We start from the raw sequence: 27,260 nt of genomic DNA on the forward strand, positions 1-27,260 counted from the left end.
TAATTACCATCTAAATCCAATTTCCAATATCTAACCTATTTATGACATGTACATAACTTACTCGCTTTAATTTGGAAAACATAATTACCGTTTATCTATAATCAGTATAATCTGTATTATAATTTTTTTATTTTTCTGTCTTCCGGTTAATGAATATATGATTATGTATAATGTTATTGTATAAATGTTATAATGCAATAATACATAAAAAAAAAGGTGAGCAAGTGGGTACCTATCGCTCTGCTGCAGCGTAGTAGAGGAAATGGACAGTAGGTCACTATAACGGATGTGTTAAATTTGACAGGTGTCATTGTATACGAAAAACGATTCTGAACGGAGATGATTTATCAGTCAATGATAATTAGTAGGATATATTATATTATAACCTATATTTAAATTGTAATATATCGTTATTTTACTTGATTTCAAAAAAAATTTTAATTTCATACGCTCATAAAATTTTTTCTATATTGACGCTGGAATTTTTTTTTTACAGTTACTTGAAAGAAAACTTAGGATAACCTTGTATTGGGTTTTTAACCTTAGGTATAAATCACAATAATTTTATGAATTTTCAACTTCAAAATTCCTTGCAAATTTTTGCGATTTTGTTATATTTCGTAAACATTTGAACTTTAAATGCTTACAAACAAAAATGTTGATTAACGATTTTTGATTTTTTTTTACTACGATAAGTAACACTTATAATAAACCTTGTATAAAAATTTTTTGGAAATCCAATTTTTTTTTATCCGCATTTCAAGAAAAAAAATTTAGAAAAATCGAAAATCTAAATGGTTTATAAATAGTTTAAAAAAATTCTAAATACCTACTTATTTTGAAAATTTCAAGTATTTACAATGATTCGTTTTTGAGTTACAGCAAAATTCCCGTTTTTCCGTTATTTTTTCAGGGTTTTTCCTGACGCTTTTGAAAACTACTGGAAATTTTTTACTTTTGACCCCCCAAAGTACCAACTAAATGAATTTTTTGAATTAAAAAAAAAAAATGTTTTTTTAGTGTTTGAAGAATCTATACATTTATTCTATATTTTTATAGTACTTTAATTATTTTTCTTGGAGATCTAAACTTGAAGGTGGAGCAAATAGGGGACGGAGATTGAGTCTTCATAGTTTGAGAGAAATCTGGATTTCATAATGACGAGTGGTGGAACTATTAGGTTTATTACGGTACATCTAAATTAGTTGATTTATTTTATTGCGAGTACCTATTTGAATTTTGAGATCATTCTGGTCGTGTGTAATCGTTATGTAACTTTTATAATAACGGACTTATTGCCTAACTGCGTGTGGTGGTTTAAAGTTTAAACTATATGCCATACGGTTGCTTGTGATTAGACTTTGTACTACGTTTAACACACGAACTAAAAATGTAGTACCTATCTTAGTTCGTGGTTTAACAGCAGTCGTTTAAATACTGCTATCGGGAGCTATTAAAGATAAAAATAATAATAATAATAATAAAGCGGAAGTCCGTGTGGTCTCTACGGTGTCCAAACCAGGGGATTGTAACTCGAACTCTAATTAGGATGGAACCATCTAATATTATTTCTATGGTCCTAGCACATACTATTACTATTAAATCTATACAGCTGCTTTCAAAACAACTAATGGTTTTATTAGTTCCATCTATTACTCCACTGCTCACAGTGAAAACCTCACTCTCTTAAGCATATACACTGCAGAAACTTTCACCAATTACTAGCAGCCGTGTATTTTCACTTTCCACTAATAACTACGATAAAGTTTTCATCTTAAATGACTCTGTAAGTGCAGTTTACTCAATAACGGCAACATAGCCACATAGGTACATATCAAATGCAACCTCACTTGAAGCATCAAAAACATAATCCTCACAACCAACCAAATTATCAAACTCGTGTAGATCCCCTCCCATATTGGCATAATTCACGGACACCGAATATATCCACACGTAACATATGAATAGATACAATCCATGCCTCAAAATTAAATGGCAAACTCTATTCGAAAATAAACTGAAACATCGCCAGATCCCTAATTAATCTTATCCAACACCAGAAAATAATAATTCATTGTCATAATGTCATCTGAATACGAATCGGACATACAAGTCACAAGACTTGCATAGGTATTTAAACAAAATATTTTAATGATAATAATAGACTAGAAATTAACAACTAACAAGTTAACCTATTACACTTATTTAATTACCATGACTTTTTTTTAACAGTTTAAATTTTCGAAAAGAAAACACCACATAAATTGTAAACAATTTTTGTAGCACAAAAATATTGTTATGGTAACAAAAAGTCAAAATTGGGATGCATGTGACAAGATGCTGTATAGCTAAATTCATGTATTTTTTTTATCTTATTACCATATTGATTAAGAAATTTTGTCTGCCGGTTTTTTGTGTCATTAACTTTAATAGATTATGTAAATTCTATCATGAATGGATTATTAAGAATTTTTTCCAGTGTTATTTAAATAGTAATAATTCATTATTTTATGGTCGAGCTAGGTGATTGTGTTTCAAATATTTGTTTTTAAATTTTTCATACAAATATGACTAAATAAATAAATACAATATAATTTAAAATAACTTAGAGTTAACTAACCTAACATTTTATTAAGTAAAAAATAAAACGTCGAAGTAATAACTAGTCTGTTTAGGCAGATTTTGGTGATAAGTAAATGCTCATTTAAATTGAATACAAGAATATTGTTAGTTAGTTTGGTAACTTTATTATATTTATAGAAACAATAATTTTCTTGCCTACCAAGGTCTTATCATAATTTGAGACAAATTAAATTCAGTCTTCCTCTTGTATACAGACTATAAAGTATTTCGTTGAAATACCTTATTTTATTCATTGTTAAATTGCCTATTCGGTTACTATTTCTTTATCCTTGATAGTTTTCATGTACACGCTGATTCTATTTATTTCTTCCAACAATGAATGCAACTAAAAAATTAAAAATGTATTAGATGTATATATAATATATGTATATATAAAATCTTGAATATTATTATGTACCTTATTTTCTCGTGTTACTCTTACATTGTCAGTACTATTTTGAATATTTTTACTTAATGAAAGTGATTTTTCGATTTTCATTACTTGTTTTTGTAAACGTTGACGTCTTGAATTTAAAATACTATAATATTTCTTGTATTCTAAACTTCCACCCTGAAAAATACATTTTCTTTTTAAAATGTTTTCAAATTTTACAGGCAGGTATTAATCTTCATATAAATGTTATTTATATATTATAGGTATGTATAGTAAATTTAAGATAACAAAACATTTCAAGTGCTGATATAATACCTTTAAAAGAAGATGAATTTCAGTATGATCACCAACTATATCAGAAATAGAATGCAACTTTAAATTAGAGTTCTCTTCTAAGAAACATAATGTTGTAGATCCTGATAAATGTTGAATAATATCTTCATACTTATGTAATAATTTATGGCATTTTGAATGTAGTATAACTAAAAATAAAATGTATCATATAATTTTAGATTAAAAATTGAATATTCATTTATAATACTTTCAGATTGGTTTTTGTTAAAATTATTTATTGATCGAATTCTACGTATTGCTGTAATTATATCTCTCACTATTCTTATATCAGCATCTAATTGTTTATTATGCCATTTCATATACTAAAAAATAAATATTCTTATTAAATACGGATGTGTTACATAGTATACAATATTATATATTAGATATACTTCAATTGGCTCAGGAAACTTAGTATATGCGATTTGTGTTTTATTTTTTCCAGGTAATGCACAATAAAGGGTTTCTGATAAAAAAGGCATAACTGGGCTCATGAGTCTAAGAGATGTATCCAGAACATATAATAACACCTGACAAGTTGTTTGAATTTCTTCATCAGTGCCATGTTCAAACGTAGGTTTACACGTTTCCTAAAAAAAATTATAATTTAATAAATTAATTGATTAGTCATTACATAATTGGATAAAATATGCTAAAATGATTTATACCAAAAAAACATCACAAAACTCATTGTAAAAAAATTTTCTCAATTTAGCTGTAGCAATATAAATATCATAATTTTGGAATGAGTTATTCATTGTATGAACACAATCCCCCAAACGACTCAGTATCCAAAATTGCATTATGTTAATGGGAGCCAGTGACATATAGTCATGAACTTTTTTCTCATTCGCCCACATTAGTACAAATCTTGTAGCTTGCCATACTTTATTACAAAACATACGGTTCTGATAACATTCATTCACATCAAAGTGAATTACTTGATCTACAACGATTTACAGAAATATTAAGTCTTATATTTTGTGCATCAAAATCATATTAACTTACTTTTGATGTTTTGAGAAACAAGAGTTAGTCTTAGGGCATCTGTACCACACTCTTTAATACCATTTGGAAATAGTTTTTTTTGTCCTACCAAAGCTTTTTCTAATTCATCATATGATATTGTACCAGATTTAGCATTGGCTTTAACTTTGTTTTGTAAATCCTAATATATACAAAAAAATGAGTTAAGAATAAAATAATTATTTTAGTGATTACCTCTAATGAAATTCCATTTATAATATCTTCAGGATCAACAACATTTCCTAGACTTTTGGACATTTTTCTACCATGACTATCACATATCATACCATGTAAAATCACATTCTAAACATATAAAAATGCTATAACAATTCTTAAATGTAAATTATATATTTCAATAAATATTACTTTAAAAGGAAGTGATCCTGTTAAAAATGTTCCTAGCATCACCATTCTGGCAACCCAAAATGTTAGAATATCATGTCCAGTTTCCATAACACTCAAAGGATAGTATTTCTTTAAATCTTCAGTCTAAAATAACGTGCATTGTAATTATTACTAAACATTTAATAGTAATGTTTAATATAAACATTATTAACCTTGTCGGGCCAACCAAATGAAGAGAACGGTAGTAACGCTGAGGAAAACCAAGTATCTAATACATCTTCTTCCTGTCGAATATCCAAAGAAGCCATTTCTTTTTCTGATAGCTTAATTTTAGTTCCAATTTTTTTTTTAGCTTCATCTGTATTATGAGCAGATATCCAACCATATTTAGTTTCAAACAATGGCAATCTATGTCCCCACCAGAGTTGTCTAGATACACACCAATCTCTAAAAACATATTTATAATTTTTAATCATGCTAAATACATATTCATATTTTATTTAAATTATATACTTGGAATTATCAAGCCACAACAGCCATTGATTCTGATAATGACTAGGATCAATAGTTAATTTACCATTTCTAAATGATTCTGATGCTTTTTGAGCCATTTCTTTGCAGTCAATAAACCTTAAAAAGTTAAAAAGAAAACAGTTTTAGATGTTAATAGAAATAAGGAATAAAAAATAAACTAAATATATACGAAACAATTTTAATACCATTGAAGTTTTGGTAGATGTTCTATTATATCACCAGTACGGCTACAAATAGGAATTGACATCTTATGTTCTTTTGAGTCTCTTAGTAAATTCATTTGTTTTAATCTTTGGATTATAGCAGTTCTAGCTTCATATCTTGGTAGACCCTAAAATTGAATATTTAAAAACAATACAAATATATTTCTATACTTCTATATAAATATATTAGATTTATTATTCATTGTAATTTACATTTAACTCATCATATTTGCAGTTAATATTTCCAGATTCATCAATAACATTGATAATAGGAAGATTATGCTTAGCAGCTAACTCATAATCAAAAATATCATGTGCAGGAGTTAACTTTACTGCCCCTTAAACAAAAAAAAAAATATTTATAAAATTTAAGTATTAAATATTTAAATCCTTCTAGATAAAAATACCTGTTCCAAAATTTTTGTCAACAGAACTATCATAAATTATAGGTATAGTACATTTTCTAAAAGGATGCCATAGTTTTACATCATTAAGTCCTTTATACCTAATATCATCAGGGTTTACTGCAACTGCTACGTCTCCAAGTACAGTTTCTGGTCTAGTTGTTGATACAACAATTTCTTGATCTAATAATCAGTAAAAAATGTATTTTAAACTAATAATTTAATATAATTATAATGTAGATACAAACCAGAATTTTGAAATTTGTAAGCAATGTCAGTGAGAATTCCAAATTCTGCCGGCCTATTACTTCCTGGTAAGCTAATATAAGTTCTTCCTAAAATTTCTTTATGATCTATTTCAATATCAGAAACTGTAGATTGCAATGAACAACACCAATTAACTAATGAATATTTTCGGTATAGGAGTTTACTATCAAATAATCGTATAATAGCTTCATTAACAGCTCTGCTTTGTTTCTAAAAATATATTTTTAGGTTTAAATAATTTCAAAATAAATTATAAAGAAGATTTTGGATATTATGTTAAATTGTTAAAAAAGACAAGGGATAAATAAATCGAGTACCCATACAAATTAATTACTTCATCCATTGTGAAAATTTCTCTGTTCCAATCTAATGTTACACCAAGATTTTTTAATTGATTTCTAATAATTGATATTTTGCTTTCTTTCCATTTTATCACTTCTTGGTTAAAAGCTTTCCTACCAATATCATGTCTGCTAATATTTTTTTCAGCAAATAATTTTTTTTCTACAACTACTTGGGTGGCAATACCAGCATGGTCAGTACCTGGTACCCACACTACATCAACACCACTCATTCTGTGCCTAATTTAAAAAAAAAAATGTTTGACAAAAAAAATAACTAAGTTAAATTAAATTTAAATTACAAACCATCGAACAATAATATCCTGAATAGTGGATGTAAGCGCATGGCCCAAGTGCAAAGATCCAGTGATATTTGGTGGTGGCAATACGATGGAAAAAGTTTTTGGATTATCAATATTATGATTTATACTATTAAAATTGGGTGATAGAATATTTTTAGACTTTTCAACTAATTTAGGTTCATACTTCATGGGTAATATTTGATTTTCTCCTGAAAATATTAAACTTTTTAACTTCAAACAAAAATGTAAAAATTGTGTAAAACTTTATTAATTTACCGTGTTTAAAATCTATAGAATAATAGTAACATCCAATTCTTTTGTATTTTTTCAGATGTTTGCAATGAAATAATGTAATTTTCATATTACTTTTAATAATAAACATTCTATTAGTTAATATTATGTATGATTAAGAACTATATAATTGATTTTAAATTAAATAGTTTATTTTAATTTTAAGTATTACTATATTAGTTAGATGTACAACGTATTTTATAACATGTTAATAATAATAATTTAATACAAAATACAAAATATCTAAAAACGTGTGAATTTATCATTTTAATTTTATCACTTATCAATTTTTGATAAATATTTATTTTGTTTTGTTATCATAAAAAAGTAAACGATTTGTTTTTCATAAAATCCTGAAATGAGTGATTTTTAATATTTTTATAATATATTAATATTATTGTATCTTTAATCTATATTTTAATTTTATTCATTTAATTTTAGAAAATATTAGACGTTGGATTGTTACAACAACTCACAATCGTTTTGTACCTTGATTTTGTTTCAAAATGTCATCTAAGTAAGTACCTAAATATGGATATTATTTCTTTAGTAAACAATAATTTCTTCCCCATTTAAACTGTGCATTAAATGATAATTTGACTTTTTAGAATTAAAATTGGCCAGGGAGCTATGGTTTGTAAAGAAATTAAAGTAAAGGGTCAAGTAAGTTTTGGTGCGTCTACAATAATTCATCCTGGTGTAACTTTAATTGCTGAAGCTGGACCCATTGATATAGGAGAAAATAATATAATTGAAGAATATGTCAATATTATTCACAAGTGAGTATCATTATTGAATATGAATCTGATTTACAATCAAACTGATATTTGTATCCATTGTAATACAACTGTAATTAGAATAATAATCAAAATATATCACATTCATATTCCGTGTTCACTGATCCAACTTTATATCAATAAAGTTTAATTTTTTAACTACCTATATTAACGTTAATAAGTACAAGCAATTTTTTATTTATAGAAACTTATCTCTTATAATAGAACTTTTTGTGACAACAATTGATAAATCTAAATTTTTGTTTTACCATTTTTACTAGTATACAGTGTCGTAAAAACCGGGTGCGCATAGTGTGCACCGCACACGGGCCACAGGCGTCATACTATATTGCAGGGGCTCAAAAAAATGTATAATACGGTCATTTGATTTGCACATAGGCCTCGAGTAGTCTAGTTACGGCACTGCTAGTATAGTGTTATAACAGGTAGTAAGTCTCAATAATATCAAGAATATAAAATGCAATTATAAATAAGACAATAATTCTTACTAATTTAATTGTACTTTATTGTATTAATAATTATTCAATCATTCTTTAATGACTTTATTATTTTGTTTAATTAATAGAAATTATAGGTATAATACAATTGAATTGTATAGAAATTATAATTAAGTGGTTAGATGTGGTTGAGAAGAACTTGGAAAGGGTAGGAGAGAACAATTAAAGATATAATTCATGATTGAGAGAAATTACCTGGAGGCAGCAAAAACTCTCAGAGAGTAGTAAAAGCCAACTTTAGATATATAAATAGAATAGAAATTATATAATAATAATAATAATAATAATTATAAAACCTTTTAAAAGTAATAAAATATATTTTATATTTTATAAAGATAAAATGTATATTACGTATAATATCATACATTTATAATTTTATAATTTCTTGTAGAATATTGATATATTGATTTAATAAAATGTATTTCTAAATAGATTTTTACCTGGAGAAGAACAGTCTGAGCCGGTTACACTGAAAATTGGTTCTAATAATGTATTTGAAGTATATTCAACTATTGACGGAGTCAAATCTATTGGAGACAATAACATATTTGAATCTAAAAGTATGGAAATAACTTAACATAGTCCATTTACGTTAATAAGGCACCTCTGTAGTAGTGTAGTGGCCAGTTTTTATCTAGGGTAGTCGGATAACACCCGTCTATAATTAACCTTACCAAATCAACCATCTATATCCCTGCAGTATATTAAAACTATATCCCAGTGTTCAAGTTGACCGCTAAGGTTCCTTCTTAATATGAATGGAATATTTATTAGATTTTATTTTTTCAATTATAAACATTTTATTTTAAAAATGTTTAGGTTATGTTGGTCGAAATTTAACAATAGGCAATGATTGCATTATTGGAGCAGGTTGTCACTTAACATCAACCGCGCCTATTGAAGATGGCATTTGTGTGTATGGTAAAAACTGTACTAGACAAAAAGCTTTTTGTAAACCATCTGTAAGTAAAAAAAAAATTTAATTCAATGTTTTGTTTTTGATAAACAATAATATGTTGTATATTTTTAGGTTCCTGGAGGTCATCGCGAATTTCTGACTAAATTGTTACCAAGTTACCATTTGCTAAGAAAAAATAAAAACCCCGTTGAAGGAAATTAAATCTATGTTCAGATCAATATTGTATCATTTACACATTCATACTACATATTATAATACATTTTATTAATCTTGTATATACGTTCAAAATAATATATATCTTTTTTTAAATTGTTATTAAATAGTTCTGATGCATTATTATTTTGTTATACAAATGTCTAGATATCTGTTAGACTAAAATACCTCACTCAGAAATATCAAATAGGGGTCAAAGGTACAAAAAAATGGCTGTAGAGGTAGACTTAGTAAATATCTTTTAATATCACTAACTAAAATTCTTATAATAATAATATTATGATGTGTTGATATAATCAGTAAAGAGTTGAACCTAAATTACCTATATCAAACATCTTATGACCATAATTTTATTACCAAAATGTATTAAAAATGTATGTTCATACTTTATTATGATATTGATGTACAAACATATCACTATATTATTGTTACCCTTGAACAGTTGAACATTCAGTTCAAATAATACCAATATCAGATGAAAGTGTGCACTAAGTATATGACCTAATCAGTAAACTAGTAAAGTTGTTATGGGGTTAACATTCTGTATACAACATTTATGTTTTAGTTTAAATTTAATAGTTGGGTCTATTGAAATTATTTAGTATTTTAACTAATTACTAATTAGTAATTTATATTAAAAAAAAAAATAATAACTGAAAGTATACTATAAAGTATAAATGAAATAATTGACTGATAAAGACAAATGAAAGCATCTTCATCACTTTATTATAATTTTATTAGCAATCTGTAATGGAAACAGTATTCATCAAAATCAAATAGTGGTTCACCTATATTGTCAACTTTACAATGATGAATAAATCATTTTTTGTGCAATATGTAATTAAATTGTTTTGTAGTAATAATCCATAATAACTATGTAGCATAACCCCTAAATAACCATGTAAGTAAAATAATTGTATTGAATAGTTTATTATAAAATATTTTTTACAGTAATGACAATAGTATTTATAGTTTATAATATAGTGAGCTTTAATATAAATGCATAATGCATTTAGTAACCTAAATCTTCTACTCTTATGTTATAATTTTATATTAAAACAAAATTATATTTTTGTATTCTTCATTTAGATGTAATAATTAAAATGTAATTTAAGTTTAGTTACCTACCTATATGCTAACTGTATACTCTACTAACAATTGTTTGTATACCTACACACACCTCCTTGGCCCTCTCCCATAAGATATTCAGACACATTTAAACAATACATTATGATAATAATATTTTGCCAGGACAAAGGATATAATATAAGGTTCATAGATACCTATACCTACCTTCTAGATAATATAAATAGTATATTTGTTTATTTATTTATTTTATTTTACGGGCTTAGACCTCTGACAAAAGTAAACATATTATATAAACAATATAGTGGTAACAAAGAAATAGTATTAATATTACAAACATAACAACATATAGCAAGATATAAATTATGTATGTACTGTTAAGAACCCCTGATTATTACATCTTTTTATTTAAATATAGTGCTAATATGCTAATATGTACAAAAGAAAGATAATGATGAAGTAGTTTAACAAATTACCAATATATCAGCTATAATTTAGCTTATAGTTACCCAATTTACAATTATAATTTTGTAATTTTACAGTGTACTTAAATAGTTAAGGCTTAGTTAAGCAAGGCCGTACCTACTCAGAAAAAAATTCGTGATCGTGGGGGTGGTTAACTTTGTAAGTATCTCTAATAATTTTTTAAACAACTAATGAATAATGATAAAATTAATTTATCAACTATATTGTGGATTTTCTGGACTCTTTCTAGTCATTCTTTTATAATTTAATTTCTGGTCATTCTTTTATAATTTAAATTCTAGTCATTCTTTTATAATTTAATAGGTGTCAAATGTTCAGAAGTAAAAATAACTCGTAATGTTTAAGAATATTGATAGATCCCATTTTTTGGTTACCTAACTACGGTTTTTATATTAGATTTTGGATATTGGTTGTAATTCATTTTTATTTGATATCCCAAAAATAACTGATATAAAATCCATCTTTAATATCTTTGATTATTCGAATTATATTAATTATGAATGATGATATGACATTATAATGTATGCATTTTCACTATTTTGGGTACTTAGCCACTTATAGGACCTAGTAGGTTCACATTTTATGAAAATAGCAGCTATTCCTGTAAGTATTTTCCCTTTGCGTGTTAATACAGCAAAAATGTAAAATAATATTATTGAGCTATGCTAAGTAGGTAACTACACATTAATTTTTTATTTCGGTTGTATTTATTTATTTTTATGTGGTCCAGTCAAGAAATGTATTTTCATTATACCTATTATTGTTATTATCATGCATTTAAATCTCATGTTATAAATTATGATAATATGCATATATAATAATAATAATTTATTGTCTACCTTGGTAAAATAAAAATTAACTTAATGATCCCAGAGTCCTTCCCCTGGTGCGCCATTGTTATGAATACCGTAACCTTTACGACCTTTATTTACACTTAACAGTAATAGAGATATAATCATTATCATGTACTTGTATTATTTCATAAAGTCCCGCCCAATTTATGTTTAATATAATTGGTAGATATATCTATGTATACCTATTTGATTCCTTTATTAGCACTCGAGGGGTTAAAATCCAAAACGTGATATTGGCATTTCCAAATCGTTTTTTTGTTCCATAAAATGTTTAGGGTATGGAAATATTAAATTGGAATCCAAACTAAATGTAAAAATATCGAATATTTTTAAGTATAACTTATCATAAACTAATTTGAAACCAATTTTACAACACATTCTAATCGGTTTTGATGCAGTATTGCTTTGTAATGGTACGTTTTAGCGATTAAAATAATTTCTTTTGATATAAAAATGGACCAAAATTCGGTAAGTCTAGCTATTAATTAGATAAATTAGTAATATTTTAAGTTAAATAGTGTATATTTTTTAGGTAGCTATTTTAATTGCTACATTAATTATTTGTTTTGGACAAACAATTGAATGACAGGTCCACACAACTAGGTAGTACCACTAGTACCTAGGTACCTAATAAATACTAACAATAATATGACGTGTTCAGAAGTTATATAACTGTTTTTTTAGATGTTATAATTATAATTTGGTTCATTAAGTATCAAAGACGTAACCAGAAATGTTTTAAATAAGGGAGGTTCAAAATTTTTTAACATGTAAAAACTACATAATTGAAATCAGTGGTTTGCATCTTAAGAATTTTAAATTCTGTCAATCAATGGGAGGGGTCCAGACAAAAGCGCAATTTGGGGGGGGCTCGGGGAACTAAGCCCCCTCAAAATCAATCATACCCCCCCCAAATGGTTTGTATATATCCTCTTCCATCTTTATATATCTCAGGGAACATATACACAGTACATACATGCAAATTATAATAGCCCCTCTAAATTTAAAACTAAAATTGTGCCTTTGGATCCAGATTAGACCTCTTACACTATATATGATGAAAATATGGTAATAACTTATGTATTAGCTAGGTAGCAATAAAGAGTGAACTTAACTGAACTTCTAGGTAGATATTGAAGAACCTTCTGGATCTTTAAATTTTCGATATCCTTAAATTATTACTTATTAGTTTTTCCATTCAACTGAAATGTTGTTATTAGGTAGTCTTCGAACACTTTCTTCATCGTATTGAATATAAACATTAACTGAACAGTTATTAAAATTCGTTACCTATTTAAATTTGACTATTTATACCTTACGGTCTTATAAAAATTCTTTAAAATAATTTTTATTTTTTGATTGGTACGTGTGTGAGTTATGAAGAGTTTTAAACGCTTCATATTGTTTGCAAGATTTATAATTAACTACAAATTTTTAATGATATTTTTACTAGAATTTTTGCTATCTGTACCTATTTATTAGTTCAATAAATTTGTAAAAGAATTCTTTTTAGCGTCTCACTAAAAATATTATAAGGTGTACTTATACTCTAAAATATTTTTAAAAAAGAAAAGCGAAAAGAGGTATTTCCTTCACCAATTCAAGTAGGTACTGGATAATATGCATGAATGAAATCAGTTACAGTGTGCTGCATACCCGTTGTCTATTTTTTATAGTCTAGGTATATTGAATCATAGTATTACTGATACAAGAATCTCGGTTTTAATCAAGATTTATACGTAGATATGACATGAATAATTGAATAGAATAATAATATGTAAGAATGCGCATTAATAATATATATTATAACCAGGGACATGGGGATGTTTTGGGTGTTCAAACACCCCCCGAAATACGTGGGTTTTTGCATGGTTATTTACTTATTCAATTTTAATATTAATTTTGTTAGATTAATGTTTGTATCTAAAAAAAAGTATTTTAAGTATACCTAATTTTCATAAAAAAATTTTTGTATATTTATTAAAAAAAGTTCTACTTTTCAATAACTAATTTTCAAAAATACCCTCCAAAACTTTTTTCTGTGTACGTCCCATGATTATAACTTATAAGTGATCTAGGGGCAATTTATTAGGATGATATGATGTAGAACAATACATAGGATTATATCGTATTGATCACACTTACAAATTATAGGCAGGTACGTCGATTATCGAACTCATCGTTTTATAAAGGTTCAAAGTTTAGACGAGCCGTCGCGATGCACATTTTATCTACCTAGTATTTTATCTATCTAGTATATTGTATGATATAGTCGTTTGAATAGTAAGTGTTATAAAACGATCTTACGGCGACACTTGAGTAGGTAACCAAAAATAAACGTCAATCGATGTACACATCTACATTACGAATTACGATACACCTACAGATAAAGCTATTGCATAATATAGTAATATACTATATAGCTAAGTATATAGTGTATATTATGTACATTCCAACAAATTTGAATGCATTTGTATATTCGACTTGTGCATATAAAACACTGTCTGAATCGTCACCGCTTTATGTACATGGTGACATTATTCAACTCGGTTGAACGGCCAAACGAAATGATAGTACATGCACATATAATATATTATTATATATATATATATATACGTATCAACCTATTATACATATTTATATATATGTTTGTTGCGCGCCCAGTCACATTGAATGCCGATGGTCTGTATACGAAATGAGTCGCTGCAGCAGTGTATAGTTGATGATCATGTATATAGAGACGTCAACTATATACTGTTAAACATTCGATGATTATTCGTTGGGTCTGCGTGACAGCTTTTGAATTGACAATGGTATATATTCGTATCCAGCAAGTTTAAGTACCTATAATTTAACACACACACACACACACACACAGTCGTGTACGAAAATGTGAAAATGAAATGTCACGAGAATAATTTTTGATTTAAAATTTCACGTAAGAGCGATTATATATAATTATTATAACTATATATTATGTATATAATTAAATATTTTAAAAGTTAAAACTCGAAATCAAATCGATATTGGAATATAAAATGATTTTTTGAATGCATTTTTACTCGAAAATAGATAAATAATTCAAGCATTATTAATATCTATATATTTTGTTATTAATCGTTTGTTTTATTTATCTCGGGATTAGTTAAAAATAGAAAATCTATTTGGCGCAGTAAAGATGCTTAAATACGACTCATTAAGTCTTAAATATATATAACCTATTATTTTTTCTATTGTTATGGTATAAATATAAGACCACAAACTTGTTAAACTGTAATACATATGCTTAAATATACGCGTTAATTTGCGTAGTTCAAAACAAAGAACAAATTATAAATAATAATTATAATTATAGGTACCTATAATTATTTTTTACAAAATTTTTAACGGAAAGCAGTAAATGTGATTATTTGGAAATTATTAAAAATATAAATTACAGTTTTATATTATTATTTATTTGTATCTATTGTGCAAGTAGGTTTTGAAAATGGCTCATACAAATTAACTTCAAAGAGGTATGATTTATGTACCTACTACAATAAATATATCCTTATTTATTTGGAGTTTAATATATGAGGCAGAAATCTAGCTTATGAAACGAAAACATACGAAATTGTTTAGGTATAACTGTATATGTGTTAAGAAATAAATGGTATTCAGTCGGGTCGGTATTAGGGTTTTTATGGTAATGAAGGGCGATGCGATCATCTTAAATCTTATGATTTACCACGATTCTTGGTAAAGCTAGCACGCTTTATTTGAAATATTGTAAGATATTTATCGAATACTGAATAATATAAGCCTTTGTTCAGATGTACATACAACTGTAAATTCAAAAGAATATTAAAACATTTAGAGTATGCGAGTTTTGTTCAAGATCAAGGTTTCTGCGCATTCTAAAAGTCAAGTCTCGAGGACAAATCTATTATTATTTTTTAGAAACAATTTTGCTACATTTAAACAAAAAAAAAAAAGCACGTTTATAATATTATGCATACAAATAATATGTAGGATAATAACATGGCCAATTGCCAAGGCGGCAACAGTAACGCAATGCAGACTAAGCTGTGATACTATACCGTCATCGTAGATAGGTAGTATAAATGTATAATAATATAATATACAGTAATACACTATATTACAGTTTCCGATTTACAAAAATATACTCTAAAAAAAAAAAAATTGGTCTGAGACCAATTTCCATATATCTATTTCAACGATAAATCATACGCGTATAAAAATGATATTGAAAATCTGTATTGTTATATAATAATAATATTACACAGCAGTAAGCACAAACGTTAACGAAAAGTTAAAGAACGGAACAGCGATTTATATAAATAGCATATCTGTATAATATTATGATGTGAACTTCATTGACCTTATATTATGGCTATTGCTCCGTGCGACATTATTAGGTATTTGAACGTATTTATATTTAAATTTAAATGGGTTAAATTCACTGTACCTACGTTTTGGTTACATGAATATAAACTTTTCCGTTAGTCGAAGTAATTTTTTTTTACAAAATTCGTTAAAACATAAAAATTTACAAATCGTTTTTAGTAGAAAATTTAAAAAAATTTGAAAAATTTGAAACACCAAAGACTAATATTTACTACAATAAGATTTATCATACGTTTTTTTTATTGGAATTAAACAAAACAGTTTAGCGTGTTGCAAAATCCTATTAATTATCTATTCTTTTAGCAATTTAAAAATACAAAAATATTTAAAAGAAATTTTTTTTAAGCGTTTAAGTTCCAATATTGGACATAATTCATTAAAATAAAAATTGTAGAAAATAGTTTTTAGTTAAAAATTCATAAAATTTTTAATTTTAAACACTATACTTATTAATCCAATACAAGATACCTTATATGTTTTATTAGCTTATAAAAATCTATAAAATCTTAAAAATACATACCCATGGAATTTTTTTTTATAGACATTTCAGGTTGAAATTTGGGCGAGATGAGACATTTAAACAAAACATAACGATTTTAGCTATTTGATTGTAAATTCAAAAAATATTATTCATGGGGAATTGGCATTTTTAATTTTTTGTATTACGTAGGTACCTATGATATGTTATTATTTACTATAAATTTTCAAATTACTTAGATTCATTTAAAGCTGTATACCATGAACTTATTTACACTGTTCTATACGGTAAATCTGTATTGACTTGTATGTTAAACTTATATATACATAAGTATAACAATTAACAGCTAGTAATAGGTATTAAATTGAATAATATATTATCAGTTTTTGTAAAAAATTAGTTAAACTTACTGGTTAATGTATTACTAATAAAAAAATAATAGCAATGTTAGCAATGTAAATTTATTATTAAATATAACTTACTTAATATTACTTACCAATATTAAGCTTAGGCTGACAGACTGTCTCCGCTCAGAATTGTTTAACTTTGATTTATTATTATTGTTTTGTATTTATTTTAACATCTCAATCCTGAAGTAATGTCAAATTCAACGAGTGTTTATTCAACGAAATTCGTGTATTTTTACTTATATATGTAAAATCTTTATAAACTTCAATCATCAGCTAATCATAGAACCTTTCAGTCTAACGCTGTTTTTTAATAACCGATGTCGCATTCGTGCAATTCCAACGAGAGCGATTGGTAGTATTTTCAACGCGATTGATCAACTCATCTCAAGCATGAATATTCGATAAAAGCGGATTTGAATTTTCACAAGGAGTGATTTTTCTTTTAATTTTGAACACAACAGGTCTATAAATAGTATAAAAATATATCGTATCCTCGAAATGCCGGTGACAATATTTAATAAAAAATAAAAATACATACATTATACTATTTATGCTCTCGAATTATCGAGCGTATATGGTACCTATATATATATATATATATATATATATATAATGTCGTACGTATTGGTATGGTAGTCGGTACGTAGGTAATAATAAAATATAGCCGTTGTGTCGAGTACACGATTAATAATAATAATAATTGCGTTTTCCCGGAAGAGAACAACGAATGGGCCGCGTGCCAATATTATAACCCGACATAATATATTATACGGCTAAATCGATCGCTAAAACGTACTCGCTAGTCGGCACAAAGTTTAAATCCTAATAAAACGAACAATTTTTCGGGTACCATAATCCGAACATAGTATTATTATATACCTATTGTGTCAAGTGGTTACAACGCATTGCAATTTTATTGCGTACTACTATAAAACGGTAGGTATCTCAATATTCTAAATGCATACATTTACTTAGTAAATTGGAATTTTATCGTAAATTATTTAAATCTCGACGAATAGTATATACCGGTAAATCAGCTGAATATCTATTGCCTACATACTTGTTGACCAAACCAGCGAAAAAACAAAACAAAAACCAACAACTGGTTATCATTAATATATTAAAAATATAAACAAAATTGTTTATTCTCATCATTATTTTATTAATTTTATAATTTATTATACGATTTGTAATTATTTATTGAAACGTATTTTAGATCCTGATAAAAGCGACGAATGTATTGGTCTTAACTATATATTTCGTTAAACCAGAAACCTATTAAGAAATGGACTGGTAGTCGGGATTGGCATACAACTTAGTCCATTTATACTCGTCAATACTCAATAGCGACGGAGGGAAGTTAATGGGGACACAAACAATCCGTGTATTAATACGCATGCAATATGTTTTTAGTGCGTAAGTAGGCTCGACAAAAATAATTATACGGTTTTGGGCATTCTACCGGTTAGCGTCTATTGTCCAAAACAAATACTATTCATGATTAACAAATTCATTAAAATAAAATCTAATCAAATTTAATTTATTACCTAATGTAAGAGAATTTAGAGTTTATGATATCCCTGTCGAGTTCAAGTATACCAAAAATATACTATTATCTTGTTCCAAACAATATTATGTAATTAAACCTAAAAATTTTGTTTTTTTCTTTAACAATTTTAATAATTTTGTCATCAATGGAACTTGAAGCTTTTCACTATTAAGTATATAATATGTACAATATTTTTAATTTCTATACACAATTACGTTTTTAAAATATTTTGACTAATCTTATGCTATTTATTCCCATTTATTTCCTTTACATCGTTAAAGACTTACTGTAGGTAGTTAGTTTATTATTAAATATTAATAATATTATATTATAATAATTTATAAGAATAAAATAAATTATGCTAAATATAATATATTATAAAGTATTTTAAGAAATATGGAGGCATATACATTGTCTTTTCTCTTCGTATAAATACAATGATTTATCACTGAATTAAAATTTAACACAAATATATTATGGTGATGACGTGACTAACTCAATTATGAGGACATGTACCATACTCTTTTTTGGCTCGTGAGTCATGACATTCGGGCTTAACAATATTTTTCTAGGTATAATATGATTCATTTTTTACTTGTATATTCGTGGTTATCCGTAAGTCACAATATTCAAAGTCAAATTTTACCAAAGATTAACCCTTATAAGTTTTTCAAGCTATTATCATAATATTAGTATCGTGTTAAAATATTGTTCTATGTTTTATCTAAACTTCCATTGTTTTAGGACTTTGTTCACTTAACAAATCACTATAAATAAATATCGAACTCTTAATATGTATACATTTTGGAAGAATAATTAATTTGATCCGATTTTTAAAACGATTTTGAAAAAAAATATCGACTTACAACTTTTGGCCAAAAATCATCGGCCATATGTATAGTTTCCGTTGGTTCGATTCGGTTTGCCGCGAAGGCAGCTGTTTTAACTTGTTTATGTAAATTATTATTACTTTTTTTTTAGTTTCTTATATGATATTTTCTTTGTGCGCGTCTCGCCGACTGGCTAACCAGCCGGCCGGCCATTATCACGTCGGACGGACTCTCGCGTGCGTTTCAAGAAAAAGCGCACACCGACCGAAATGCGATTTAATTTGGCCGGAGAATTGCGTCTTAGCCGTAAAAATAGACCTCTGGCTATGATTAGCAACCACCCGTGCGATGCGCGCACGCGTCAGAGTCCGACACGGATTGAGTACCTACCGCGGCAGATATACTTATTATAATTATAGACCGTGTGTGCGCCACACCACACAACATCACACTACGACCGACCGGACATACAGCATCACCAGTACATAATTGTACGAAAATCTCGTTGTCCGACCAGGTAACGTGACATTTTTCTTATTTACTTATGTAATTACACGTCGCATTTGATAAATTGATTGCTATAATTGTGTTTATGCGGGTAGGTATAATATATATACAGTACAGTCGGCATACTTTTATACATCGCACGTGATATGTGATGTGTGTGCGAATTTTGCGTCTCAAACAACTAAAATTAAAAAATTAAAAAAAAAAACACTCGTATCGCGCGAAAACAAAAATTGCCAATGTGTTACTAGTAATATGTTCGGTTTTGGTATCACTGTATTGATTTGTAGATCTATATAATTACTAAGTAGTATTATTATTTAATGTCCCGGTGAATTTAAATTAATTTTTTTTTTAAATTTAGTTATACCATCATCATATGCGTAGATATTATCTTTAGCCATGGTTTCGTGACCGTTAGTATTTTCCAGTTCTATCATAGGTAGACCGACCGATAATTGTTTTACAATAAATTACGTAGTTTTAAAATTTTGTTTGAAGAGTTTTATAAAGTATAGTAAAAAAAAAGTATATTATACTGATATTATACTGTAAAAACAATTTATTCGATGGTATACAGTGAATGAATGTCATTGAATTCTTTAAGGTAGTTTAGCACAGAATAGATGATTAATTGTTAACTATTTAATTTTAATAATCTTGTAAATAAAAAATAAATTATGTTAACCCTTTGTCTACAATTTAAAATAGGTAAATGTATTTTTAAAGGAGTCAGTTATAGTGTTATATATTTTAAATAAATTATTCAATACGTTTATAATTCACTATAACATTTAAATCATTTAATTGAAAGTATACCTAGTTGTGTAGTTGAACTAAATAAGTACCTATTATAAATATTTTCTTTAATTTAGGTCAAAAATAAAAATAGATTTTGAACTATGCTTTTTTAGTGACCTATCAAATTCTAATAAATTTAAACCTCAATTACATATGAGCATTATATAAGTTATTATTTATTTATAGTGAAACTATTTCAGATGGGCGCAATATGGAGTCGTCCGGCAGATTTGCCAGCTTTAACAGCACCGGTAATAATTTATACCTACTAATTTATTGTTCAAACGTAAATTTATTGTTATTATATTATTATTATTATTATTATTAAAAGGACTTAGTTGACGAATCTTTTGAAAATACTGCTATTGATGCCAAAGACCCAGATGAGTTCGACAGATATTTGGCGAGTATACGCGAACGGCGGCATGACGCTCTTTCGTCGATTAAAGCTGAGATGAATCGATTGAGGGAGTATAAAGAAGAACTGGAAATGGTGAGAAAAGAAAAAGAAGGATTAGAACAACAGGTCAAAGCTCTGAAGCAAGTAGCAAACATCAGCAATGATATGTTGAAAATCAGAGAAGCACAGGTGATTAATTCATTGTATTTATGGAATTCCATAACGTGTTGAACAATCATTGATAACTACGTCTATAATAGGTAACTGACTTGAAAAAACGATTACAAGAAATGGAATCACACGCGGATGAATGTTTGGCTGATTTGCGAGTGGAGTACCAGAAGCAAATCGACAATATCAGAAATTTACGTCGACTATACGAAGAAAGGGCAGAAGCAGCAGCTATGGGTCATGAAAGAGAAATTAATAAAGAGAGAGCTAAAAATTCTTTGTTAGAAGCAAAATTGGCAGAAGAACTAAACAGTAAGCAGGGTATGAATGACTTTATAGCAAAACTTGAAACAGATGTTCAAGGTAAGCAAATTGAATATGAACAAATGAAAGCAAAATACATGACTACATCAGCAGATAGAATGAGTCTTGCATCACAAATGGCTTTAGTTAATAATCTATTCTCTACCTTATTATCTGGTGACGAGGGACCCGACTTTGATAGATTTGCTCGGATGCTGGAGGAAAATAGAGAATTGATATCTGATTTGACATTCAACGGGGACATTAATGAAACGGCCTCTGTGTTGATGGATATTGCTGGTGATACATTGGAGCGTTCCGAAGAAGTAGAATGTACGTCAAATAGGGAAAAAATTGCTTCAAATCTACCAAAAGTTTGGAGAATACTCGTTGAATTGTTGGGTCATTATGACAATAAAACGGCGAATGAGGTTCAGCCAGACGACTCAAATGAATCAAGGGTGGCTTCTGTGAGTAGAACATTTTTGAAGCTTAAAGATCTTATCCTTGAAAAAAATTCTCTGGTGAAAGATATCGGTAGACTAAAGACTCTTAACGACCATCTGGAATCAAGACTTGGTCATCAGCAACAAAGACTTTCAACTGTGTCCGCCGAACTGTCGAAGGCGTGGAATGCTGTAGCCAAGCTTAATGCTCAACATAGAAAACTTCATACTCATGAGAAGATTCTAAGGTACGAATTGCAACATAAAAGAACTGTATTAACTGAACTTAAACAGGAGCTAGAATATTGTCGAGAGAAATGGGATGAAGCCCGATTGAAGAATACTCAATCTCAAGAAGATTGGCAGTCGTTACGAGAAGAATTCGCTCGAAGAAAATGTAGTACATCAGTAGAAAGTGGGTTCGAAGATGACGAGAGCCGGGTAGCCATTGCTGACAGTGGAGCTTGTAGTGATGATGAGAGTTGGTTAAAAACGCTATCTTTAGATACCTCAGAAACAGAAACAGTAGACGAACCCCAGTCAGAAACTGAAGCAACTGGGATTAAAAGATTAGAGAAACAGAGTAGATCGTTGCTCAATCAAATGGTACGTACTTCTCGAACCAGTGACTCCATAAGTGAGCGGCTTGAAGAATTACAAAGACAATACGGAAGATCCGGACGACGGACCACATCGGAGAATGAAGATTCTTCGGAAATTTTAGTTGAAATACCAGGAACTAGTACTTCAACACCAATAATGTTACAATCAAATGAAAACAATACATTACAAACTGATGAAATAGTTGTAAGAACTGAAAAGGAAGAAAGACTGCAACAAGATACAGCTGTATTACGGCCCGAAGAGGAGGAAAGACTGCAACGAAGGGCAGCTAGATTAAAAAGATTGGAAGAACAATGTTTGGGGTTATTCAGACAAGTAAGTAAAGTACAATTAATGTGGCGTATTAGATAAGATACAAAATTAGAATATCATTACCTTTTGATTTTAAATTATTTCCTGTACAATGGCATTATGGAATGAAAACATATATCTGAATTTATTTTACTAAGAATACATGCACTTGACACAAAACTGTCACTTACAAATATATTCTTATTTGCGTATTCAAAAACTCAGCAAAGGTTTTACATACCTACCATTTTACTATTTTAGTCATTTTTAGATTGTAATAAGTTTTAAACTGTTCTAAGTTATTTTTTAACTCTATTTAAACAAAATATTAAAATACCTTTTGTCTGCTAAATTTAAATGAAGGCGTACGTTGACTCAGTTTGAATTGTTTTCAAACAAACTGTAAAGGCGAAAAAAGATTAAATGTGGGTCCACTCTTAAGGTATTAAAATAAGTATGCACATATTTAAATAATAGAATCATGCCTATAATCACGTCAGATTACATTTATTCTCTAAACTGTAATTATTTTACATTTAGATATTTTTCACTTCGCCGAATAAGCAACAATTATGTGAATACTGTTTTCATCATGTAGTTATTGTATGCTAATATAGATTGTCTTTGTAAATAATTGGAACACATCCAGCTTATAGAGTAAGATAGGTACCATATTAATTATTTTTTTATATAAAATTGTTTGTTTTTAGGTAAGTGAGACTAATGCGAGGAGTGATATGATATCTGATCGACTGGATGAGGTACATGCTAGACAGGTTGCTAGATCTATTGATCGGCAGGCAACATCAAATACTACTGTTCACCCCGACGAGACATCTGAAAATTTATGATATGAAAAAAATAAAACCACATGATTAAAATGTTACATTTATGTATGTATATTTTTTGAATCAAAAACTACAGAAATGATGGCCAATACCTTTAAAAACGTATTACATTTCCGAGAAATACAAAGAATATTACAAAAAAATAATTATAATGAATACACACAAACATGTTCTACTATTTTACTGTTTCACAAAATTCAATACTATTATTGACTTTCTACTGTGCCACTATATAGCTGGCCATACATAATATTAATATATAATAGAGTAATATTAGCTTTACTATTGTTTTCGATTTCGTATCATTTATATTTCCATTCAATCGTTTAATAATTATATTTGTTATGATAACTATGTATATGATGCTATAATATTATTGTTATTTGAATAACGTGTGATTTGTGAGATTTGTGATTTTATATAAATATATTGTATTGATTTATATGTTATTAAATCGTTACCCTGAGTTTACACTATATTAATATAGTATAATGTTATTTGGCAACGAGATCATTTTAGAATAAAATTGCTATTGTTTCTTTACCGACTTAAAGTAGTCAACTTTTCTGAAGTTTGTGGTACTCATATATATATTATTTTTAATTTTTACTATTGACGTAATAATTAATCCCCAATTGCGTGTTATAAAAACATGTTTATAAATGTGTATAAGCTTAAAAGTTTAAAAAAATGTGTTCAACGTACGATATGCTAGTTATTATTATTTTAATTATTAATATTAAATATGAATACGCATGATATTACATGATTTTATTTTTATGTGAATAAGTCACGAACAGAATGCAAGTATTCTTTTACTAGAGCTAAACCAATAATAATAATTGTTGTTTAATATTACTTGTAATATGAATTATTAATTATATTATAAATAATATATTGAACATCATATTTTATCTTATCACAATAGTTAAACGAAATACGTACGAAGAATTGACTAAGATAGTGTATTTAAATACTAGATAAAATGTAATTACTACGCTTGTAGTCTAATTATTTAAATAGAATATTATGATATATTATATGATATTATATTATGATATCTAATGAAGATTTATCGTTTTGAATATCCTTGACGTATGTGATATTTTTTTACCACAGTTTTAAGTATTAGTTTATAAAGAAAAAAAATATACAAAAAATACGACGCGTTTCGAATTTTTTGTAATTTAGTTGAACGATGTTTTGCCAAAAATGAAGTTGCCCAATGCCATTGGATCTTCGGAGGAGAAAAATTCCACCCAGTATTTAGCGAATTCGTCGCGAGAGACTTGAACTGTTCCGTCCTGTGTAAATGTATAAAATAAAGCACACTTAATTAGTTACAGGATTTTAATAATGACAAAAAGTATTATCTTTCCGTCGAGAAACAAACTTTTGAAAAACAAAATTATTTATGTATAAGTGAAGCATTAGAGTCTGATAAAAATAATTAATATGAATACTATGGTGTAAAATAAAAACCTATTACCTAGCTGGCATATTATTTTAAAGCGCAGTTACATTTCACATTCTTGCGCAGTTAAAATTGTTTTAAATGACCGTTTATTATTATGTACAGTAGGGTCAATGTCAGTATTATTTGTCTTTCAGTTATTATAATTAAAATAACTTTAAACTATTTTAAGGGAATTTATATACACATGCAGACATACAGTACCTATATACATAAAGCGCTTAAGTGTCTCTAATTATTATTTTAAAAAGCTTTAAAATTTTCAAAATATTATTTTTTACATAGTTTTCTGTAATTATTGCAGAACAATTAAAAAAATTATATTTCTTGAAAATTGTATTTTCTTTAAAAGTTTTTTCTCTTCTGAATGACAACATAAATCTTAAATTTGTTAAACTAACATGTAAAATTGTAAATGAATTTTTATATTGTAATTTTGATCGTTATTTTTCTACACACAGATAAGTTTAATTCATTGTATCATTATTATTACTATTGGTTTACACAATGTAGCCTGTTAAAGTTTAATCCGTGTTCATAAATATACCTATTTGACTAATGTTCTGTTGTCAAATCTATTTTGTTCTTGTTCGAGAGTGATAGAGCTAATATAGGGAAATCAGATACAATATTATCCTCGAACATTGTGACATATCAATGTAGATAGTATTATACAAGCTTCCGGTCACATCAATTTCCATCCGGAATTCCGGTAAGATTACGGCCAGAGTAAGGCTTACTACAAAGTTAGTGATTAAATCGTTAAAGGGAGTAGGCTAACCTTTGAGAATCGTTTATACGCGTCGGCAGCTTCCGCACCAGGCACACCGTTGTTTTGGCAAACTTCGCAAAATTCTGCCTCGTCGATGGAACCGTCGCCTGTACAACAAAACATACTTACAAGTTACAACATTATTTAAAACCTTTTTGTCAAATTCTATGAAAGCTTCTCATCTTAAATTACAAAATGCTTTTTGTAAACAGTAGTTAATACACGTCATGAGTATTTATTATACATTTATCATATAAATAATTAAAACATATTATTGAACATAGAATAAATGTGTCATTATAATATGTATAATCGGTAAACTATAATTTTTTGTAAATAGGAATTTAAATAAATTTAAGCTAATAATGAGGTAATATTGAAATATTATTATACTAGTTTTTATAAATAATCAATCTTTTATTTTTTTTTTTTAATCGTCTATAGGTACTTCAGTTTTTAATGTAAACAAAAAAATATGACTAACCGATTTAATAATTTTTGTAATTTTAATAATTCCTTTTTTTTTCTATAAATTGTGTACATAATTATGTATTAAAAAAATAATTCTTAAAATAAATTACAGATTTATATTAAGAAAATATTGCATTAATTTTGGTATCCCTAAATCGGTGTATCAATTCTGAAACACTAAATGTCTAATAAGCTATATAAATTAAAAAATGTATTACCTAAATATTTTTTTAATAACATAAATGGGGTGAATAGTGAACAATTGAGTTTATAATAAATGTTAAGAAAGATTTTATTGTTAAAGTTGACAATAAGTGCAGTACTATGGAAAAGAGGGTTGAAAATCTACCAAGTGTACTTAACTCCTTCATACGTCGAATATAATCTGAGTTCGTCGAAATTTATAGAAAAATATTTATATAAAATGTTAACATTATTTTAATTAAAAATGTATTGGCGAATGGCAAAGTTTTGTAATTTAAATATTTCAATACTCTACATTCCAATTTTTATTTTATTATGAAATTATTTTATCTCCTGTATTTAAATTATTTGTTTTTTATT

General features: G+C 27.4%; 4 protein-coding genes across 7 annotated transcripts in view; 2 read left to right on the forward strand and 2 right to left on the reverse strand.

Annotated features, from left to right (window-relative positions):
• Nucleotides 1-2,724: 2,724 nt before the first annotated feature.
• Nucleotides 2,725-19,807, reverse strand: LOC132931020 (valine--tRNA ligase-like). 3 transcript variants are annotated; one of them, XM_060997202.1, is made up of 18 exons: nucleotides 19,625-19,807; nucleotides 6,776-6,980; nucleotides 6,463-6,709; nucleotides 6,110-6,338; nucleotides 5,865-6,044; nucleotides 5,671-5,795; nucleotides 5,440-5,585; nucleotides 5,234-5,350; nucleotides 4,933-5,167; nucleotides 4,742-4,864; nucleotides 4,571-4,678; nucleotides 4,358-4,517; nucleotides 4,018-4,295; nucleotides 3,742-3,939; nucleotides 3,558-3,672; nucleotides 3,332-3,498; nucleotides 3,041-3,193; nucleotides 2,725-2,968 (listed from the first exon to the last, which is right to left on the reverse strand). In XM_060997202.1, exons 2-18 carry the CDS (start codon nucleotides 6,958-6,960, stop codon nucleotides 2,888-2,890), a joined length of 2,847 nt encoding a protein of 948 aa, XP_060853185.1. In that variant the 5' UTR covers nucleotides 6,961-6,980; nucleotides 19,625-19,807; the 3' UTR covers nucleotides 2,725-2,887. The 3 variants fall into 3 exon arrangements, with proteins under 3 accessions (XP_060853185.1, XP_060853184.1, XP_060853186.1); XM_060997201.1 differs by lacking the exon at nucleotides 19,625-19,807 and adding an exon at nucleotides 7,048-7,266; XM_060997203.1 differs by lacking the exons at nucleotides 6,463-6,709; nucleotides 6,776-6,980 and having other exon boundaries at nucleotides 19,625-19,806.
• On the forward strand, nucleotides 7,391-9,611 carry LOC132931024 (dynactin subunit 6). Its single transcript, XM_060997207.1, has 5 exons — nucleotides 7,391-7,579; nucleotides 7,671-7,841; nucleotides 8,789-8,916; nucleotides 9,176-9,318; nucleotides 9,387-9,611. The coding sequence occupies exons 1-5, from the start codon at nucleotides 7,569-7,571 to the stop codon at nucleotides 9,474-9,476; spliced, it is 543 nt and encodes a 180-aa protein (XP_060853190.1). The 5' UTR covers nucleotides 7,391-7,568; the 3' UTR covers nucleotides 9,477-9,611.
• Nucleotides 19,808-19,969: 162 nt separating the features above from the next.
• LOC132931021 (myosin-J heavy chain) lies at nucleotides 19,970-24,017 on the forward strand. 2 transcript variants are annotated; one of them, XM_060997204.1, is made up of 5 exons: nucleotides 19,970-20,105; nucleotides 21,083-21,147; nucleotides 21,228-21,485; nucleotides 21,557-23,155; nucleotides 23,842-24,017. In XM_060997204.1, the coding sequence occupies exons 2-5, from the start codon at nucleotides 21,097-21,099 to the stop codon at nucleotides 23,980-23,982; spliced, it is 2,049 nt and encodes a 682-aa protein (XP_060853187.1). In that variant the 5' UTR covers nucleotides 19,970-20,105; nucleotides 21,083-21,096; the 3' UTR covers nucleotides 23,983-24,017. The 2 variants fall into 2 exon arrangements, with proteins under 2 accessions (XP_060853187.1, XP_060853188.1); XM_060997205.1 differs by having other exon boundaries at nucleotides 21,097-21,147.
• LOC132931023 (calexcitin-2) overlaps nucleotides 24,007-27,260 on the reverse strand; it is a 76,861-nt gene continuing 73,607 nt past the window's right edge. The window contains exons 6-7 of the mRNA XM_060997206.1: nucleotides 26,235-26,332; nucleotides 24,007-25,283 (exon numbers count right to left, since the gene is read on the reverse strand). Of these exons, the coding sequence (XP_060853189.1) occupies nucleotides 25,167-25,283; nucleotides 26,235-26,332 (215 nt within the window). The 3' untranslated portion in view covers nucleotides 24,007-25,166. The remainder of the gene's footprint in view (nucleotides 25,284-26,234; nucleotides 26,333-27,260) is intronic.

Source organism: Rhopalosiphum padi, chromosome 4 (genome assembly GCF_020882245.1).
Source record: "Rhopalosiphum padi isolate XX-2018 chromosome 4, ASM2088224v1, whole genome shotgun sequence".
NCBI classification, from domain to species: Eukaryota; Metazoa; Arthropoda; class Insecta; order Hemiptera; family Aphididae; genus Rhopalosiphum; species Rhopalosiphum padi.